Below are 21,643 nucleotides of genomic sequence, written 5' to 3'. Positions count from 1 at the left end.
TTCAAAATGTTCGTGAACCAGCAAGACCAGACTATAGGGCATGGTAAAAAATATGTTTTCCCATTGTTGTCCTTAAAACATAAAATTTCCATGTTTCTTTTTTAACCATATTGTAGACCATAAAAACAACATTTAGTGCGTTGGAGCGTTTTTAAATAGTTTTTTTTTTTTATTTTAGCAGTTTTTAAAGACTGTAAATTTAAAATTCCCAAGTATTTTTACGGATAGTAATTAAAATATTATAGTTTGATTGTTATGGATATAGTTTGATACAATTTGGCAAACTATTTATTTCATACCAAGCTATCAAGTATTACTAAAATCACACATTACTTTCCTTGCATCTATCAAAGAAGGGAATTGCTCATTTTTATATGGACCGAGGTTTACAATAGAGGCTATAAAATATGAAACGATCCGATTTAATATTCTTATCAATAAAGTGACACCGTAAGGTGATAACAAGGCACGACAGCTGTGAGGCGACCTTGATATTGAATATCTCACTTGACGATGAGGTTTACGAGCAGAACACGACCCGTGCGACCGTTTACTACGTTTATGGCCGTTAATATTGTGCTTCAGACAAGCTGAAATGATTGACTGTTAAATAAAACTCAGTCCCGTGTTGTCAAGACAAGAGGTAGGAATGCAAAGTAGGTGTACAAACATAAACTATTTTTTTATGCATAATGAAAACACAATAAATAGTAAATAATATTTTATGCAATAAGAACTTAAATAAAATATATAATATATAGGTTTCACAGCGGTGGTTTTTTAGAAGCCATTTTAAGCCACTTATTATGCCAATTGGTGTTACGCAATCCTTTTACACTTATCAGTTTAAGGTGAATTCAGCAATGTTTAAAATCCACAATCCTCCCAAAAATAAAAACTGCCTATATAATTTTGCTAGTTAAACTTTCTACTACTACTCATATATGGATTACAAAGATGTTATCATATGAATGATTTACAGTTTATATACAACGAGGACATTACATTATTGTTTTTTAAACTTTTGCACCGTACTTTTAAATTTCATTCACTATTTCACTATTTGTGCTAGAAACAATGTAAAAGTGGTGAAAACCTATTCAAACATTATCAATAAGATTGTCAACACTCTTGTAAACTATAGATTGATCCCAAACACGGCAGCGTCTAAGGAGAAGAATCGCTGATTCACCTGAACCAAGTGCTGAGGAAACGTTGACAATGAGATTGGCTGCGATCAGTGCTGAGCTGTCAGCGAAATTCACATCTCACAGGATTCCGCACAATTGATGTTACTATTAACTGCTACAACAGTTAGTTTTATCAAGCTTGTCTAGTTCTCTTACCACACAATACAACAGTGAAATAATGTTTTAGCAATTATCTTCCTAAATCGTTGAACATTATTCCTCACTGCAGAATAACAGTTTTAAGAAAATATACATTCAAGGTTTACAAATCCAGAATGGGTCAAAACAATCCAATGTAAAATCAATCAAAAAACAAACATTAGAATGAAAAAACACAAATGATGCAAGTGTTTTTTTTTCAACATACGCGATTGGACAAAACAAAATGATATTTAACAAAATGTAAATGAAAACGGGTATCAAATTTAGGGATTTAAATACCCATTTTTACGATTAGCTTTTGTAAAATTCTCCAAACTCTTGGATTTGAAAAAAAATTTATCCGTAAATTATATAAATGACTGTAGCACGCATTTTATAACCTTCAACTATTAGGAACCTCTGCTCTAGAGAATGGATTTTGTTTAGTTTTGTAATAAAAACGTGGCGGTTTTGAGGTTGGCATGTGTGTGGTCCCTGCTTTTGTTGTCGAGTACGGAGGAATGTGGCCACAAATATTTTTGAATTATAACGTTATAACCCAACACTGCAACATGGTACATTCTGTTACTTCAGTGTCTTTTTGTGTACAAAAGTCTTACTATTAGGAGATCGTTTGACATATCAAAGCAAAGCTCTTGCAAAGCTATCAAAGCAAGTATTTAGTATGTAACTACAAATTAACTGAACCTACTAAGAACTAAACCTTTTGCTCTGATTTCAGAATCGGGCCTCCACATAAGTGAATCTTTTGAGGAGGGATATACTAAACTGCAAATGTGTATTATTAATTTATAATATGAATAGGTATGCATTCAAATGAAAAACGATGAACAAGAAATGAATAATAGAAAGTTTCAGATTATTATGTCTCTCCTGAAAACAAATCATTTATGTGGAGGCCCAATTCTAAAACCGGAGCAAAAGGTTGAGTTCTTAGTAATATAGCGTTTTCAAAGTTAGTGAGTAACAATATAACAGGTTCACTCGATTTGTATGCCAACATCCTAGGTATGCTTCGATAGGTCAAACGATTTTCGAATAGTAAGACCTTTTGAACCCAAACAAAATCACTGAAGTCGAAGTAAAAAAGTTACAACAAGATCACGTTTTATGAAAAAGGCATGAACAAATAATAATCCCGAATCTGATTTACAAAAAAAACTCTATGAAAATCCTAAAATACAAAATAGTGTTATTAACTTAAATGGCTGGTAGTTTTTTCGGTTGTCTTAGGCAAAGCTGAACTAGGACAGCAAGACAACGCAGAATTACTCTGTGTAAAGAAATGTCCTACAAACAATTGGAAACCTGAGTATAAATCATTAGAAGGCGACGGGTTCAGAAATTTACGTTCACTGTGACAGCGTATTCATAAAGCTCTTCCGCGCCATCCAACCGTTCAGGTATTTTGAGCAATAAATAATTTCTGAAATATGTGGCATCTTTACAAAGGACTTTGTTGGAGTGTATGACATTCTAGCTTTACCAATTATATAAATACAAATTGCTACCAAAAGTTCCATATATTGTACCAAATAAATATTTATTTACTAATTTTACCTTGCTTTGCATGGTAAATGCTTTGCTTATACATGTAAATAAATAAATAAAAATGCCTTTATTTAATATTAAAACACGTTGTCAAATCATACTAGTAAAAGAAATGTACTCAAATGTAAAACATTTCAACAAGTCTATTAGTTCATATTCATTCACTTAACATGCCTAACATTTCGAAATATACAAGTTTAATAAGAATTCTCCATTTTTAATAAAATTTTTAAAAGATTATTCACTACAAAATTTAAGATCGCCAGTTTACTATGTGTTCATTAAAACTGTCTAAATTAGTAGAAAAATCCATATCAATTGTCTTCATAATTCAGGGTAAATCATGGAAAGTTTTTCACATTTTTTGGCATGTAATTAATTATTACGATTTCAATATTACATAAGTAAATATCTTATTACACAATCATATTACATAAGTAGTCCTTAGTAACTTATAAAAAAACTGTTACCATCTTGACTTTTAGTTAAATGAAGGTTTTCAAGAAGACAGATGAACTAAATGCACACGTGGGTACCATTATTGCATTTAGGTAACAAATGTTATCTTACTACAAATGCACCAGTCGTGCTGAATGGCTTAGGCAAATTTCATTGGGAAAAGTTGTAGCTTTATTGCAGCTTACAGTACCCAGATATATACAGGGTGAGTTTTAATTGTCCCCCCCCCACTTTTTTCTACATTTTTTCAAATATCAATCCCAGACCACTTCCAAACATTGTTGGGTAGTAAGTACTTCATTTTGACAAGGTGGTCATTTCCGGCCGCCATCTTGGATCCGCCATATTGGATGCAAAAATTTTTTTTCAAATGTAAAGGTGGGGTTGTGACCCATTATTTCAAACTAAATTTTTACCCTGATTACAATGCCGCAAACCGTTTTTTAAAAATCTGTATTCATTCTAAAGTTATGAGGGCTTTTTAAAACTTTATTTTTAGCCCATTTTAACATTATGCATTTACAAACTAAGACCATAATCTCAAAATAGTGCTAGATAAAGATAAGTATACACTACCAGTAATTGTCGACCTATTTTCACTTGGTTATGACTGATGTATTTTTTTCGGCCGCCATCTTGGATCCGCCATTTTGAAATGTGATAAATTATTTTAAATATGAAGGGGGTGTTGTGACCCATCATTTCAAACTACTTTTTTAAGCTGAACTTAATTCCATGATCCGTTTTTCATTTTAATTTTTTGATTTTGAAATATTGACATTTTTTACAAAAGAATTGCAATATTTCATAAATAAAACTTGATAACAAAAAATGGATTGCGGCATTGAGTTTAGCTTAAAAAAGTAGTTCAAAATGATGGGTCACAACACCCCCTTCATATTTAAAATAATTTATCACATTTCAAAATGGTGGATCCAAGATGGCGGCCGAAAAAAATACATCAGTCATAACCAAGTGAAAATAGGTCGACAATTACTGGTAGTGTATACTTATCTTTATCTAGCACTATTTTGAGATTATGGTCTTAGATTGTAAATGCATAATGTTAAAATGGGCTAAAAATAAAGTTTTAAAAAGCCCTCATAACTTTAGAATGAATACAGATTTTTAAAAACGGTTTGCGGCATTGTAATCAGGGTAAAAATTTAGTTCGAAATAATGGGTCACATTCCCACCTTTACATTTGAAAAAAAATTTTGCATCCAATATGGCGGATCCAAGATGGCGGCCGGAAATGACCACCTAGTCAAAATGAAGTACTTACTACCCAACAATGTTTGGAAGTGGTCTGGGATTGATATTTGAAAAAATGTAGAAAAAAGTTGGGGGGGGGACAATTAAAACTCACCCTGTATAAGTATGCATTTAAAATTGTACAATAACTTCTATACTACCTAATAAGTTTGAAATTATTAAAACACATCCAAACAATCAATACCCCTGTTATCTGCATGTATATGCAATTAGTTTCTTCTTCAACATTTGTGCGAATTCATGGTTTAGGTTTATTTTAATAGTCTTAACACGTCACAAACGAGTTTGTGTCTTTTAATTTACATTCACATAATTTTCAACAGCCATTTCCCTACAACCTATAACTATTTATAAACATACTGATTGATACTTGAGATTTCATTTAATCAATGATTTTAATGGAAGCTCTGGAGGCCATTAGTCCGTCCTTTATATGTATTAGGTATACTATATGAACATCAAACCTAGGAATTTCCAGCGGAAAAGAATTATAAGTCAAAATCATTGATTCCCCGACACACCATGTATATGCAAAATGAAAATATTCAAAGGATATGTAAAAAAGTATTGATTTTCCTGTTACACTTGTAATAGTATATCAATAACGAATAGCTATATAGCATAATAACATATAGCTATCAATAACATAAGAGGAATAAAGCTAATATTAGGACTTGGGTAGCGAGTAGCCAAAGAGTCAGTTATACCCTTATTTGTCAAATACTTGTCACGGATATAGGCAGATAAATAGGAATAGAATATCCCGTCTTATTTATGTGGTTTCTCCCGAGAGTGTTATAGGATACATTGTACTCTGCGTGTAGGCTCTGTAAGTGTTATAGGATACATTGTACTCTGTGTGTAGGCTCTGTAAGTGTTATAGGATACATTGTACTCTGTGTGTAGGCTCTGTAAGTGTTATAGGATACATTGTACTCTGTGTGTATGCTCTGTAAGTGTTATAGGATACATTGTACTCTGTGTGTAGGCTCTGTAAGTGTTATAGGATACATTGTACTCTGCGTGTAGGCTTTGTAAGTGTTATAGGATACATTGTACTCTGTGTGTAGGCTCTGTAAGTGTTATAGGATACATTGTACTCTGCGTGTAGGCTTTGTAAGTGTTATAGGATACATTGTACTCTGTGTGTATGCTCTGTAAGTGTTATAGGATACATTGTACTCTGCGTGTAGGCTCTGTAAGTGTTATAGGATACATTGTACTCTGCGTGTAGGCTCTGTAAGTGTTATAGGATACATTGTACTGTGCGTGTAGGCTCTGTAAGTGTTATATGAGACATTGTACTCTACGTGTAGGCTCTGTAAGTGTTATAAGATACATTGTACTGTGCGTGTAGGCTCTGTAAGTGTTATAGGATACATTGTACTCTGTGTGTAGGCTCTGTAAGTGTTATAGGATACATTGTACTCTGCGTGTAGGCTTTGTAAGTGTTATAGGATACATTGTACTCTGTGTGTATGCTCTGTAAGTGTTATAGGATACATTGTACTCTGCGTGTAGGCTCTGTAAGTGTTATAGGATACATTGTACTCTGCGTGTAGGCTCTGTAAGTGTTATAGGATACATTGTACTCTGCGTGTAGGCTCTGTAAGTGTTATAGGATACATTGTACTCTGCGTGTAGGCTCTGTAAGTGTTATAGGATACATTGTACTGTGCGTGTAGGCTCTGTAAGTGTTATATGAGACATTGTACTCTACGTGTAGGCTCTGTAAGTGTTATAAGATACATTGTACTGTGCGTGTAGGCTCTGTAAGTGTTATAGGATACATTGTACTCTGTGTGTAGGCTCTGTAAGTGTTATAGGATACATTGTACTCTGCGTGTAGGCTTTGTAAGTGTTATAGGATACATTGTACTCTGTGTGTATGCTCTGTAAGTGTTATAGGATACATTGTACTCTGCGTGTAGGCTCTGTAAGTGTTATAGGATACATTGTACTCTGCGTGTAGGCTCTGTAAGTGTTATAGGATACATTGTACTGTGCGTGTAGACTCTGTAAGTGTCATAGGATACATTGTACTCTGCGTGTAGGCTCTGTAAGTGTTATAGGATGCATTGTACTCTGCGTGTAGGCTCTGTAAGTGTTATAGGATACATTGTACTCTGCGTGTAGGCTCTATAAGTGTTATAGGATACATTGTACTCTGCGCGTAGGCTCTGTAATTGTTATAGGATACATTGTACTCTGCGTGTAGGCCCTGTAAGTGTTATAGGATACATTGTACTCTGCGTGTAGGCTCAGTAAGTGTTATAGGATACATTTTACTCTGCATTTAGGCTCTGTAAGTGTTATATGATACATTGTACTCTGCGTATATGCTCTGTAAGTGTTATAGGATACATTGTACTCTGCGTGTAGGCTCTGTAAGTGTTATAGGATACATTGTACTCTGCGTGTGGGCTCTGTAATTGTTATAGGATACATTGTACTCCGTGTGTAGGCTCTGTAAGTGTTTGTGTCAGTTGCGGATTTTCATCAGACTCTACGTTCCAAGATATGTTAGGACTTTTTGAATAGCTTATTCTCAACTTTTATTACAGTTTATAAAAACACAAGAAAAAGGAAAAAAGCCAAAGCCAGCAAATATTTTATTTTTTGGTCAAGGTATTAAATGGTTTTCAGTTTGGAATGTAGCCAAGAATAAATAAGGTATATTGTATTTATAGTGCTATAGTCTGTTAATAAAATTTAGGAGGTTTGAGAGGAAGTCTCCCCTCTACTTTCTTTGGTTAATGTATGTTGCATCTGACTGACAGGTTGAATAGGTGTTTGTATATATTTACTTGTTACCTCGGCTGAAGGGGACAGGGGTGGATTTCATCCCCCTTAACCACGTAAATGGTGATAATTATTTTATATGAACATAAAAAATGCTTGATTTGGCTACAATTGATTCATAAGTACCTTCTTGAGCTATAGACCTGTAATTATAAATACTAAACATAAACTAGACAGCTTTGACGAATGGCCAGGGGTGATGAAATGTTACTTGACAGAAAGGGTCAAGAAAGTCACCGGCTAAAATAAAAAAAATATCCTCTACGCAATCGGCTGGTTTTGGCAGACTTCTGGCCATATGGCTCCAGACTGTAGGTTTCTATCTAGAAACGGTTTTCTAAGCTACACACGCTTCTCGCGGGATCACTGATTACTGATGTTAAAATGCCATAATCAACCGAAAATAAAACTTTAACTTTTAAATCATAGTGAATAATGTTGTATACGCTAGAGTAAACTTAAAAAGTTATTTATACTCTTTTTAACTGTTTTATATGCTCTAAGGATTTTTCAAAACATTCATCTAATTTTTTTATAATAAAATACTTTGGTAAGACTAGATTAAAGACACTTACTTCCGACCCGGTATGGTTTCCGGTATGGAGGCTGTAGGATTCAATCTGAAAAAAATAACTTGAAAGCATCTGTTGACGTCTTTAAACGACCGGGTCGGTTATTTCTATGCTTTTGTTAATCTCGTCTGATATATTTATCACATGATCCAGAGAAATGAGTTCGTTTATCTAGTAATGTTCCTACTGTGGCTGTAGGATTCAATCTGAAAAAAAAACTTGAAAGAATCTGTTGACGTCTTTAAACGACCGGGTCGGTTATTTCTATGCTTTTGTTAACATCGTCAGATATATTTATCCCCTGATCCAGAGAAATAAGTTCGTTTATCTAATAATGTAAACGTATGTACTGTAGGTGGCTGTAGGATTGAATCTAAAAAAATAACTTGAAAGAATCTGTTTACGTCTTTAATGACCGGGTCGGTTATTTCTATGCTTTTGTTAATCTCGTCTGATATATTTATCACCTGATCTTGAGAAATGAGGTCGTTTATCTAATAATTTCCCTACTCTAAGGTAGTTCTACATACGGGTTTAGGCATATAAGTTCCATTTTCATATTCTTATTAATAAAGTGATACTGCAAGGTGATAACAAGTCGTGACAGCTGTGAGGCGACCTTGATATTGAATATCTCACTTGACGATGAGGTTTACGAGCAGAACACGACCCGTGCGACCGTTTACTACGTTACGTTTATGGCCGTAGGTTTATCATAACCTTATACCTGAATTGACGGTGGTTATAGCTTCGTAACATACTTTACATTTCGATAACAAAGCTATAACATAGAGTTTATACAATTTTATAACAAATTAATCGTTGTGTAGCTAATTAATTATAGTCCTACAAGTCATGAGTATTTTTTTAAATGTTAAATGTAGTTAAAAATTGGGTTTGGAAAACATAATATCGTATCAGGTGTGGGATCAAAACTGTTACGGTGCATAAATAATATTTAGTGAAATCGAGGTGACTGAAGGAAGATTAATAATCTAAATAAAAAGTGTTATGAAATAATGAAACAAATTTACTGTCAAAAATACAAAGCTCCGGCTGTGCAAGTTTACACTACCTATATATTTTTATCATTTTTCTTTGTCATCTTCTTTCTTCTAAAAAAGATTTGTTTGTTATTTCAAATATTTGCATTGGCCATTTTATATCGATGTTTCAACATGTAATTACTCTAATATGTAATTTCAACATGCAATAATAATACAAAATATGTAATTACTCTAATATGCAATTTCAACATGCAATAATAATACAAAATATGTAATTACTTGTAAACAAATACACATGGAATGCTGCTTATGTGGAGAGAAATATAAGAGAAAGAAGGGAGGGAGAGAGAGAGAGAGAGAGAGAGAGAGAGAGAGAGAGAGAGAGAGAGAGAGAGAGAGAGAGAGAGAGAGAGAGAGAGAGAGAGAGAGAGAGAGAGAGAGAGAGAGAGAGAGAGAGAGAGAGAGAGAGAGAGAGAGTGAGTTACTCACCTCGACCGGCGCGTCGTGGGGTCCTTCATGACCATTACTTCCGTGATTTCCCCGTATTTACTAAAGTACTCCCGCAGAGATTCTGAAACACAAGTGTCATTTGTCAGACAAGCAAGATTGTCAGGGTGTGTCAAGCCGTCCTATTTTAGAAGCAAGCTGCAGCAATTGACTCTGTGAAAAAAATAATACAAGGGACATTTTTTATAAACACAGTCATGATCATTGCTCTCAGATTTGTGATAAGTAAAAAAATCAGTACAATAAGATAACAAATTGTATCCAGGAACGGTTCACTCGTGTATTCATACTAAAAATAACTATTTATTTTAAAAATAAACAGACTCAATAAATTTGCCTAACATTATTTAAAGTTATTCAAACTATGATCCCATCGCTATCCCATATTCTTAAAGGATAGGTACAGCTATACTTTTAATAAATACATATAATAAATAGCAAAGCACATAATTAATGTAAACATATCGTATTTTGATAATAGTAGTACTGTATAGCTTATTTCTCTTCACAACCCCAATAAAAAGTCTAAGCGTTACTTTTATATGTTCGGTAACATATGAATTTTTAAAAAGAGTCTGAATATATAAAAACTTATTAGAGTTACATAGATGTTAGATAAGAATGTCGTTTTTTATAGTAAAGAGTTTCAATTTTAAAACAGTAAAAACTATTAATGCTTGTATAGTGTAGGAAAAATTACCTGTAATAAAACGTTAAGAAAATCCACTAAATAGAGATCTCAATTCAGAAGCAGAATTTGTTAACTCAAATACATGAAAAGCGTCCAACCCGAATGTTCATAAATAATTTATATTCCCGCTCCATTACACTTATTCGCCTTCTGAAATTCGCAATAAGATAAACACATTAGGTAAACGCATTAGAAATTCACCAAGGACTTGAGGTGCATTAACATACTTTGCCAGTAAATAAATGTTGCCGGCAGAAGGGCTGGATGCAAATGTCCGGCGCTTTGGAAGTAGGCCATAAATATTAGATGATGCAAGAGATGTATCGTGGACCACGAGGGAGTCGCAAAACACGTGTGTCCCACTATGATTATGATTGATCATCCCTCGTCGTGGTTGTAGTGTGTGGTCACTTGTACACACACACACGCACGCACACCCACACACACACACACACACGAGTCGATCCATCATGTTGCGTCTTTACATATCGACTAATCTTTACATGAGGAACGGTCCGACCACCGATCTTAGAAGGCTTAATAATAACAGACGAAATACATTTGACATAGGATATTGTTACTTGTAGTTTCAACCGTATATCATAACTTTAAAATAAACGTGTCCGAAGGTCAATTGTAATTTAATAACTTATTAGTTAGATAATGTCTTAAGGTTTATGAAATAGAGTGAAATTATCTGTGCATCTTTATTACTGATTTAGGCAAGCTTCATTTTAGCCAGGACTATTGAAAGCCCGCCGATAAGGACTGATGGGTCCAGCTTCGAAACATCACAAAGATACTGTCTTATTTCAGGATCGAACCTGCGAGCTTTTGATTAACAGGTTAACACTATAACGAACGAGCTACTCACATATTTAGAATATCTTCGTAAGGCAAGATAATAGTAAAATGTTTCCAACAATTTAATGCTAAAACATTAAAAATTAATTTAATACTCTTTCATTCATAGCCTTTTAACTTGTATGTGTACGCATAATAAACAAAACATGAATTTCAGTCTCTACTCATGTTAAAGTTTTGTCACCAAAGTATGAATTATATACCTTACCTTACCTCCTTGGCCATTGAAACCTCAGAAGGTTTTTGGCCTCGCCAACGATGCTTCTCCACTCTTCTCTATCCACCGCTGCCTCAGGAGTAGTGCCCAAAACAGCCACATCCTTCAGCACCTGACTCCTCCATCGCAGTCTCGGCCTGCCGAGTGGTCTTCTGCCTTCTGGTTTGTTCTGGTCCACAGTTTTGATCAATGATGAGTTCTCTCTCCTCCACACATGTCCAGCCCATCTCAGTCTCCTGCTTTTTATCCTTGCTACTACATCTGGATGGTGATACACATCTCTCAATTCTCTATTCTTCCTAATTCTCCAGCCTTCTTCATCTTGAATTGGTCCGTATATTTTTCTGAGAATCTTGTTTTCAAAAATAATAAGTTTCTTTTCCCATTCTTTTGTTAGTGCCCATGTTTCCGATCCATATAGTAGTACTGGAAGAATGATGGAGTGATAGATTTTAATTTTGGTATTTTTGGACAGAGTTTTTGACTTAAGCATATTGACTAGGGACCAGTAGGTTGCTGAGGCTACAATTACTCTATTTTGGATTTCTTTTTCCTCTTTGTTATCATGTGTTATTGTTATGCCGAGGTATTTAAACTCATCCACATGCTCAAACTCCAAATCATCCACTTTAAAATTCTCTTTCCTGGCTACTCCTTCGGTTCTAGCCACATTCATATATTTAGTTTTTTGATGGTTTATTGTTAGCCCAACATGGTTGGCTTCTTTTATTAGGACTTTTGTTAAGCTCTCAAGATCCTTTCTGTTTTCTGCAAGAAGTGCCACATCGTCAGCAAACGCTAGCACATTAATTTTGATTCCAATATTAATTCCTGCTGCTAACTGTTTAGTCTTTTTGAGGGCATCTTCAATCACTAAATTAAAAAGGAGGGGCGAAAGGCCATCTCCTTGACGCACTCCTGTTGTTACTTCAAAACTTGAAGTATATTCTCCATTTATTTTCACTTTGCAGCGTGATTTTTGAATACACATTCTTGTCAGGTTAATAAGTTTGTCAGGTATGCCAAACATTTTCATTTTTTCATACATTTTCTTCCTAAGGACACTATCATATGCTTTTTGAAAATCAATGAACAGTAGGTGGACTTCTTTATTATATTCCCAATATTTCGAAAGAGATTGTTTGATAGTAAATATCTGGTCCGTTGTAGAGCGACCTTGAATAAATCCAGCTTGGTGGTCTTCTATATTTTCTTCTATATATACTTTTAGCCTATTTAGGATTACTTTTGACAGTACTTTATAAGCTGAGCTTAAAAGAGATATACCTCTGTAATTGTTACACTCCGTTTTGTCTCCCTTTTTGTGTATTGGAGTAATCACAGCTTCATTCCACTCATCAGGCATGGATTCTTTCCTCCATATTTCCAAAATTAATTTATGAAAATTAATTAAAAGTGTCTTTCCTCCAACTTTGAAAATTTCTACAGGGATGCCATCATTTCCTGGTGCTCTATTACTGCTGAGTTGTTTGATGGCTTCATGTACTTCAGATTCAGAAGGTTCACATACTTCAGGTTGTACATTTTGATAAACGTCTTCATTCTCTTCCTCCTTACTGACTCCTCCATCTGCATTTAGTAGTTTGGAGAAGTACTGCTTCCAGGTGTCCAGCACTGACTTTACTTCGCAGGTTAGGTTCCCATTTTCATCTTTAATGCTATTGGTTTTGGGGGAAAATCCCTTCCGGAAAAACCTCACCGCCCTAAAAAATTCCTTGGCGTTGTTGTGTGTTCTATCTTCTTCCGCCTTTTTTAATTGATCAGAGACATATTGGCGCTTTTTGGCCCGAAACTTTTTTACTATCTGTTTATTAAGTTCTCTGAGTTGTTCTCTGGTTGTTTCATTGCTGTTGCTACTTAAAAGGCATTTCTTCTTTTCTCTCCTGAGTTGTATCAAATCTTCACAGCTACTACTAAACCAGGGTTTATTCTTCCGTCGTCTCTTTGTTGGTTTTAACTCTTCCCTTGAGACTGTTGTAACTATTTATTTTATTTTCTCCCAATGTTTATCAATATCTACAATTTCATTTGTCTGGTCTTGTAGGGCCTGGAATCGATTGGACAGTTTGATTTCCACATTTCTCTGTATAGCTGGATTCTTAAGTTTGGTAGTATCAATTTGAATTTCAGCCTTATCTCGTTCCCTTTTTTCCCAACTTAGTCTCTGACGTATTCTCACCAGCACTAGGTTATGGTCTGATCCACACTCTGCACCCCTAAGGCTTCTCACATCAGTAATATGTGTTTTATGTCTCTTGTCTATAAGCACGTGGTCTATTTGATTTTTTGTTCTTCCATCAGGAGATATCCACGTCTCTTTGTGAATATTCTTGTGTTGAAAAGAGGTGCTACTGATGTACAAATTGGTCGCACAGGCTAGACTAAGGAGTCTAATTCCATTGTCATTGGATACATTGTGTAAGCTTTCCATACCAGCATAGTCTCCCCATAGTTCTTCCTTTCCAACTTTAGCATTTGCATCCCCAAGTAATATCTTTATGTCATAACTGGGGATATCAGATATAATTTCTTCTATTTGACCATAAAATTCATCTTTGGTTTCATCTTGTTTATCCTCCGTTGGAGCGTACATATTGATCACAGTCATATTCTTAAATCTACATCTTAGTCTAATTAGGCACAGCCTTTCGTTCACAGCCTCACATTTTACAAGAGCTTCTTGAATATTTTTCTTGATAGCAAAACCAACTCCTGCTTGGTGAATACCATCATCTCTTCCACTGTAGTATACCGAATACTTTCCCGAGTTGACTATGCCATTAAATGGCCATCTAACTTCTTGAAGGGCAACTACATCCATGTTGTACCTTTCTAACTCATTGCAAACAATGTCCACTGCTCCTGGACTAGCCAGCAAGCGTATATTCCATGTTCCAAATCTCAAGTCCTTTGTACGAAGGTTGGGTCGATGTCCATTATATCCAGTCCTTTCCGAGGCATCTTGTTGGCGGTTCGTAACCAGGAGTTTTTTACAAGGTAGGGTGGTTGGCCCTATGCTTAACCCCCAATATGAATGGAGGACCGCACCTACTTTTGGTCAGCGGGTCCCTCGGACCTAGCCGGGAGGACTGCCTTGGCAGATCCACCGACCTTCCCCTATCCGCCACCCAGGGGACGCTCCGTATACGCTGAAGTAGGACAGCGCACGGATGAATTATATACACAAACTTCTTTTGACAGTACTTTATAAGCTGAGCTTAAAAGAGATATACCTCTGTAATTGTTACACTCCGTTTTGTCTCCCTTTTTGTGTATTGGAGTAATCACAGCTTCATTCCACTCATCTGGCATGGATTCTTTCCTCCATATTTCCAAAATTAATTTATGAAAATTAATTAAAAGTGTCTTTCCTCCAACTTTGAAAATTTCTACAGGGATGCCATCATTTCCTGGTGCTCTATTACTGCTGAGTTGTTTGATGGCTTCATGTACTTCAGATTCAGAAGGTTCACATACTTCAGGTTGTACATTTTGATAAACGTCTTCATTCTCTTCCTCCTTACTGACTCCTCCATCTGCATTTAGTAGTTTGGAGAAGTACTGCTTCCAGGTGTCCAGCACTGACTTTACTTCGCAGGTTAGGTTCCCATTTTAGTGTATATATGAATTATATACACAAACTAAAATATACACCAACTAAAAAACCCATTTTCTCCTATTAAAGTTATGATCTTATAAGGAACAAGAGTCTTCAAAGTACTGGTTAAATATCTATGGTTAATTTCTAATAACTATCGCAAATATTTATCACGACTCATGCACATACATTCGCACCTACTAAACAATAGCCATGCTTTTGGTTTACAATAACTGCAACATCAACGTTGAAAAAGGAAATTAGATTAATATAAAATCTACCCATGGTGAGATGATGAACAAATAACTTTAAACCGTGTCACAGAGAATATTGTTTATATATTGTCGTATTATTATTAAGTTGTTTATATGTCTTATGGCATATTTAGTTCAAGTGCAGTTCAAGTGCATACTCTCATAATTATCTTACAATACTAATACTGATACCACACAATCGTTCAAGATAGATTTAAATTAATATTACATAGCATAGTTAGTTAAAACTCCAAAGTTCTCACTATCACAAATCTACCTAATGTATGTACCTAACGTCGGTACTTTAAAAAAAAATAGGATTCACTGCAGCGTAGGCCTTTGTTTATTCGTCCCGAAATAGTTTCTCGATTCTGGACCGATCTGTAGGCATTACTACGTTTCTGAGTACAATACAGTTTCTGGACCGATCTCTGGGCTGATTAGAGTGGTACCCAGAGGAGGTTTGATGTCAGTGTGTCCTGAGATTACTCTTGGCGCATTGCTACGTTTCTGAGTACAATACAGTTTCTGGACCGATTTCTCGGATGATTGGAGTGGTACCCAGAGGAGGGTTGATGGCAGCGTGTCCTGAGATTACTCTTGGCGCATTGCTACGTTTCTGAGTACAATACAGTTTCTGGACCGATCTCTGGGCTGATTAGAGTGGTACCCAGAGGAGGTTTGATGTCAGTGTGTCCCGAGATTACTCTTGGCGCATTGCTACGTTTCTGAGTACAATACAGTTTCCAAACCGATCTCTCGGATGATTGGAGTGGTACCCAGAGGAGGTTTGATGTCAGCGTGTCCTGAGATTACTCTTGGCGCATTGCTACGTTTCTGAGTACAATACAGTTTCCAAACCGATCTCTCGGATGATTGGAGTGGTACCCAGAGGAGGGTTGATGTCACCGTGTCCTGAGATTACTCTTGACGCATTGCTACGTTTTTTAGTACAATACAGTTTCCAGACCGATCTCTCGGATGATTGGAGTGGTACCCAGAGGAGGGTTGATGGCAGCGTGTCCTGAGATTAATCTTGGCGCATTGCTACGTTTCTGAGTACAATACAGTTTCTGGACCGATCTCTGGGCTGATTAGAGTGGTACCCAGAGGAGGGTTGATGGCAGCGTGTCCTGAGATTACTCTTGGCGCGTTGCTACGTTTCTGAGTACAATACAGTTTCCAAACCGATCTCTCGGATGATTGGAGTGGTACCCAGAGGAGGGTTGATGTCAGCGTGTCCTGAGATTACTCTTCGCGCATTGCTACGTTTCTGAGTACAATACAGTTTCCAAACCGATCTCTCGGATGATTGGAGTGGTTCCCAGAGGAGGGTTGATGTCAGTGTGTCCTGAGATTACTCTTGGCGCATTGCTACGTTTCTGAGTACAATACAGTTTCCAAACCGATCTCAAGAATCAAGAATCAAGAATCAAGAATCAAGAATTTATTCACCATTAAATATGCAGTACACAATAGGTGTCGTCAAAATATATAAAATCAATAGATAATGTCTTGAGGGTCACAGCTCAGGTACTCTTCAGTGGTATAAAATGCCTTAACTTTAAGCCACTTGCTAATAACATTGATAAATTTCTTAGGTGGTAACATTTTAACATTGGTAGGCGGTTTATTATAAATTAAAATTTGATGGTAACTATGGCTCTTATAATACTTATCAAGACTAATACTAGGTCTAACAATGTCCTCTTTTTGTCTGGTGTTGTGAGAATGAATAGTAGAGGTTTTTTGAAAGATATGGGTGTTGTTTTTAACAAATATAAGATTATAGTAAATAAACAGACTAGGTTGAGTAAATATGCTAAGTTCAGGAAAGACTGTTCTGCATGAATCATTTTCATTTAGGCCACAGATAACCCTAATTGCTTTTTTTGCCAAACAAACACTTTTTTTGCTGATGGTGAATTGCCCCATAGTCTTATACCATAAATAAGATGGGTATGAAACAAACCAAAATAAACCATAAAAAGAACATCAGAATTAACACAAGTTTTAAGTTTTCTTAAAAGACAGGTAACACGAGCAAGTTTTTTGCACAAGTTGTGTACATGTTCGTCCCAACAGAGTTTACTGTCCAGAGTAATACCCAGCAGTTTTACAGGCTTGAACAAGTCATTATCTAAATCTAAATCACAATGGTTCCTTAGTGTAAAAATTAAGCGCTCTGTTTTACCTTCATTCACAGCCAACATATTTGCAGAGAACCATGATTTTGACTCCATCAAGGCTATGTCAAGTTTGTTCTGAACACCCACCAAATCTATATCAGATTGTACCAGGGTGGTGTCATCAGCGTACAACACAGAAAAAGTAGAGACATTAGAGCTAAAATCGTTAACAAAAACTAAAAACAAAAAAGGACAAAGGACAGAGCCTTGTGGTACCCCTACTGTAACATCTAGGTATTCGGAATTCATATTATTAAAGCTAACCATCTGTTTTCTGCTTTGGAGATATGTTTGAATTAACCTCAATTCCTTATCTGCTACTCCATAAGACTTTAGCTTGTCACATAAGATTTTGTGTGATACAGAGTCAAAAGCTTTACTTAAATCAATTAGCAATGACCCTACAGTGAGTTTTTGTTCAAAGCCATTTAAAACATATTCGACTACTTTTTCAACAGCATCTATTGTCGAGTGTTTAGGCCTAAAGCCAAACTGAAAAGGATAAAACAAACTATTACTTACAAAATAATCATTGAGCTGGTTTACAATACAGTGTTCTATAACCTTGCTTATAATAGGAACGATTGCAATTGGCCTGTAGTTTTCAGGTTTGTTTACATCACCTTTTTTGAAGATGGGTGTAACTTTTGTCACTTTTAAGCATTCAGGGAATATGCCTGTGCTAAGAACTAAGTTAACAATAAAAGTTAATGGTATTACAATTTCATGAATTATATTCTTAATTAAAAAGTTTGACATTCCGTAAACATCTTCAGATTTAGAGTTACTCATTTTATTTACAACACACATAACAGTATTTACATCAACCAAATTGACCTTAAAGTTAATACTAGGCCTACTACAATCTATATTTATGTTATTATTTAAAAACTCTTTATAATCAGTATTAGTTACAGATTGGTCATTACCTTGAACATTGGAGGCATTAACAAAAAAGTTATTCATTTGTTCAGGTGAAATTGGTATAATCTGTTTCTTTGTTGATACCAAGTTACCTTCCTTTTTAGCAACCAGCCAAGCAGCTTTACATTGATTTGTTGAATTACTTATAAACCTACCATTTGCTTCTATTTTTGCACTTATAATTTCTTGCCTATATTGTGCCTTAAATTTGCTAAACAGTAATTTGTCATCTGGGTCACATGTGATTTTCCATTTGTCGTACAGTGCAAGGAGTACTTTACGCATATTTTCTAGATCAGGCGTAAACCATTTTACCAGTGAACCCTTTTTTCCCTTAAAACTACTATTTACAGACATTTTTGGACAACTTAAATTCAGGTACATAGACAGTATATTTAAAAACACATTAACAGATATATTTACATCATTAGTGTAGATACCCATCCAGTTAGCAGATAATAGCATTTGCTTATAGTCATTAATTTTCTCATGAGATAAGATGCGCTTCTTTTCTACTTCTCTTTTTAGACTGGGCCTATCTCTACTTTCGTCAAAAGTAAAGGAATCCAGGGTAAATGTGGTCCATACACCCGCATGGTCCGATAATATATCTTGGTTAAGTAACCTAACCTCAACATGGTCAGATGTAATGTTTGAGGCTACAACATCAAGGCAAGCTTTAAATCTGGTTGGGGTTTCATGAACACAATAAATATCAAATGATCTAAGGAGATTAATCAATTCAACAGTTTCGGGGTCATGGGTTTTGAGGATATCAACATTTAGATCACCAGCCAAGACTATGTGTTTGAGAGAATCATTAAATAGACAAATTAAGATTTTTTCAAGGTTAGTTACAACAAACATTTAAAATTAGAAGTAGGAGTACGGTAAATACACAAGACTAACATGTTTAGTTTATGTAGTCTAATAGCTGAAGCCTCGCAAAAAGCGTCACAGCCGTATTCCCTCATGTCCAAGACCTCATAAGTTGTGTCGCTCTTCACATAGATGGATGAACCGCCAAAAGCAGATTGCCTGCAGTAGTAGCTCGCAAGAACAAAACCTTCAGGCACGTAGAGGGGTATCTCTTCAGCCAGAAGCCAGTGTTCATTGACACAAATTATATCTGTCTTTGATTGAGCTAAAATAGTCTCAAATTCATGGAGTTTGTTACGAATAGATTGTAGATTAATCAAGAGTAGGCTTAATGTGAACTTAGCTTCGTGGGGGCCTACAATGTCCTTTAGTTCCCCCATGTCATTTATTTGTGCACAAAGATTGGCTCCGTCTGTGTCAAACCTGTGCTTAGGCCTAGGTCTTGTCACATTCACATCACCAATATCATTGTTTATCTGGTTTAAATCAATCACATTGGAGGTAAAACTCGTTTGTCCTGTAAGTTTAAAGACTTCTTGACAACAAACCTGTTCACAAACACCCCCTTCGGCCAGAAGTCGGGTTTATACACTACTTCATCAATCCTGGAAGGAATGGTGACTTTAAATGAGCAGTATTCTTCAGGGTACTTAGAATTGAGCGATTCTACCTTAAAAGTTTCATCACTAAATTTACCTGATAGAAATTATTCCAAATCCTTAGAGTCAGTGTCAGGTGATAGCCTAGACACAAACAGGAACGACTTCCTTTCGGCAGTTTTGATTCTATCACCATCCGCTAAACTTAAACTTCCAGTAATAAACTTAGGTTTATTTTGATTTTGTCGTCTGTAACTGACATTTCCAACGCCACGGCCTCCGTTATTCTGCTTCTGCTCCTGCTGTTGAATGTCACGACGTATTTTTCGCTTCCGATAGGAGACAGTCTGGAACGAATCGGATTCAGCTACCATCTCACTCCTATTTGACTCCGCTGCGGCAGTTTCAAACTTTGATGAATCTGGTCCGCTTTCTGGGTTTCGATGTAACGAGCTCGCCATAGATTCTGTAACTCTATGTCTACTTCCAACAGAGCTGGCTGTCGTCTGTTCGTTTACAGTTACATTATGCCCAAGCAGACTAGGGCTAGGTTTAACAGTATCGACATCATTATCAATATGAGTAGAACAATTTAGGGACGTTTGACTTTGAATTCTACTTTCACCTTTATTTAAATTCTGAGATTTTAGTTTGCCAGCATACGTGTTGTTCGCAGACTTGTTCAAAACGATATCACCGATGATTTCAGACTGGTGTTTTAATGCGTCCTTCAACTTGTCATTTTCATTAATTAAAAACATAATTTGCTCACTCATCTTGTTTTGAGTGGTTGTTAAATTGAACACTTTATCTAAAAGAGATTGAAATGTGTCATTCGAATATTGTAACTCACATTCATCGTCATCTTCAGTCACAGAACTCGCTGAGCTGGGAGCAGACGACAGTGCCGACGGCGGCGGCAACGTTTCCGATGACGACCGGCACTTTTCACACTTGAAATAAGCCTTATTCCCTAACTCCTTAAAAATATTTAATTCTTCAGTTGATAGACCGGCACACGAAATATGAAACCACGACAGACAAAACCCGTAACACTTTATACATTTACTGTTCTTTGCAATAGTTCTTTTGCAATCAGCCAAGCCACATTTAGTAGGCGCCATCTTGATGACTTTTTTCAGTTCTCTCGGATGATTGGAGTTGTACCCAGAGGAGGGTTGATGTCAGCGTGTCCTGAGATTACTCTTGGTGCATTGCTACGTTTCTGAGTATGATACAGTTTCTGGACTGATCTCTGGGCTGATTGGAATGGTAAATAGAGAAGGGTTTGTAGTCAGCCTGTCCTGAGATTACTCTTGGTGCATTGCTACGTTTCTGAGTATGATACCGTTTCTGGACTGATCTTTTGGCTGATTGGAGTGGTACCCAGAGGAGGGTTGATGTCAGCGTGTCCTGAGATTACTCTTGGCGCATTGCTACGTTTCTGAGTACGATACAGTTTCTGGACTGATCTCTGGGCTGATTGGAATGGTAAATAGAGAAGGGTTTGTAGTCAGCCTGTCCTGAGATTACTCTTGGTGCATTGCTACGTTGCTAAGTAGACCTACAATACAGTATCTGGATGGATCGTTGGGCTGATTGTAGTTGTACTTAGACGAGGGTTTGTAGTCAACGTGTCCTGATATTATTCTTGGTACATTGCTACGTTGCTAAGTACAATACAATATCCAAACGGATACTTGGGCTGATTGAAGTTGTACCTACAAAAGGGTTGGTAGCCAGCGTGTCCTGAGATTGCTTTTGGCGCATTGCTACGTTTCTGAGTACAATACAGTTTCTGGATTGATCTCTGGGCTGGTTGGAATTGTACCCAGAGGAGAATTGGTAGCCAGCGTATCCTAAGATTACTCTTGGCGCATTA

General features: G+C 36.1%; 1 protein-coding gene across 1 annotated transcript; it reads right to left on the bottom strand.

Annotated features, from left to right (window-relative positions):
* Nucleotides 1-11,289: 11,289 nt before the first annotated feature.
* LOC129004977 (uncharacterized) lies at nucleotides 11,290-19,542 on the bottom strand. The gene is made up of 5 exons (XM_054433707.1): nucleotides 19,193-19,542; nucleotides 17,365-17,516; nucleotides 14,552-14,908; nucleotides 13,526-14,090; nucleotides 11,290-13,201 (listed from the first exon to the last, which is right to left on the bottom strand). Exons 1-5 carry the CDS (start codon nucleotides 19,540-19,542, stop codon nucleotides 11,290-11,292), a joined length of 3,336 nt encoding a protein of 1,111 aa, XP_054289682.1.
* Between the last annotated feature and the right edge of the window lie 2,101 nt (nucleotides 19,543-21,643).

The sequence above is a fragment of the Macrosteles quadrilineatus genome, unplaced genomic scaffold, assembly GCF_028750875.1.
Source record: "Macrosteles quadrilineatus isolate MER2022 unplaced genomic scaffold, UCM_ALF_1.0 Scaffold_13__1_contigs__length_4303367, whole genome shotgun sequence".
Lineage (NCBI taxonomy): Eukaryota > Metazoa > Arthropoda > Insecta > Hemiptera > Cicadellidae > Macrosteles > Macrosteles quadrilineatus.
This window is presented reverse-complemented; position numbering and strand designations above follow the sequence as displayed.

What these genes read in the sequence shown, in the direction of transcription:
- LOC129004977 (XM_054433707.1), bottom strand. Translation starts at nt 19,542, where the DNA reads ATGGGGGAACTAAAGGACATTGTAGGCCCCCACGAAGCTAAGTTCACA. An exon ending in AGACTACATAAACTAAACAT is followed by an intron (nt 17,517 to 19,192) that starts GTTAGTCTTGTG and finishes TAACGATTTTAG; the next exon opens with CTCTAATGTCTCTACTTTTT. An exon ending in TATGTTGGCTGTGAATGAAG is followed by an intron (nt 14,909 to 17,364) that starts GTAAAACAGAGC and finishes TAACCTGCGAAG; the next exon opens with TAAAGTCAGTGCTGGACACC.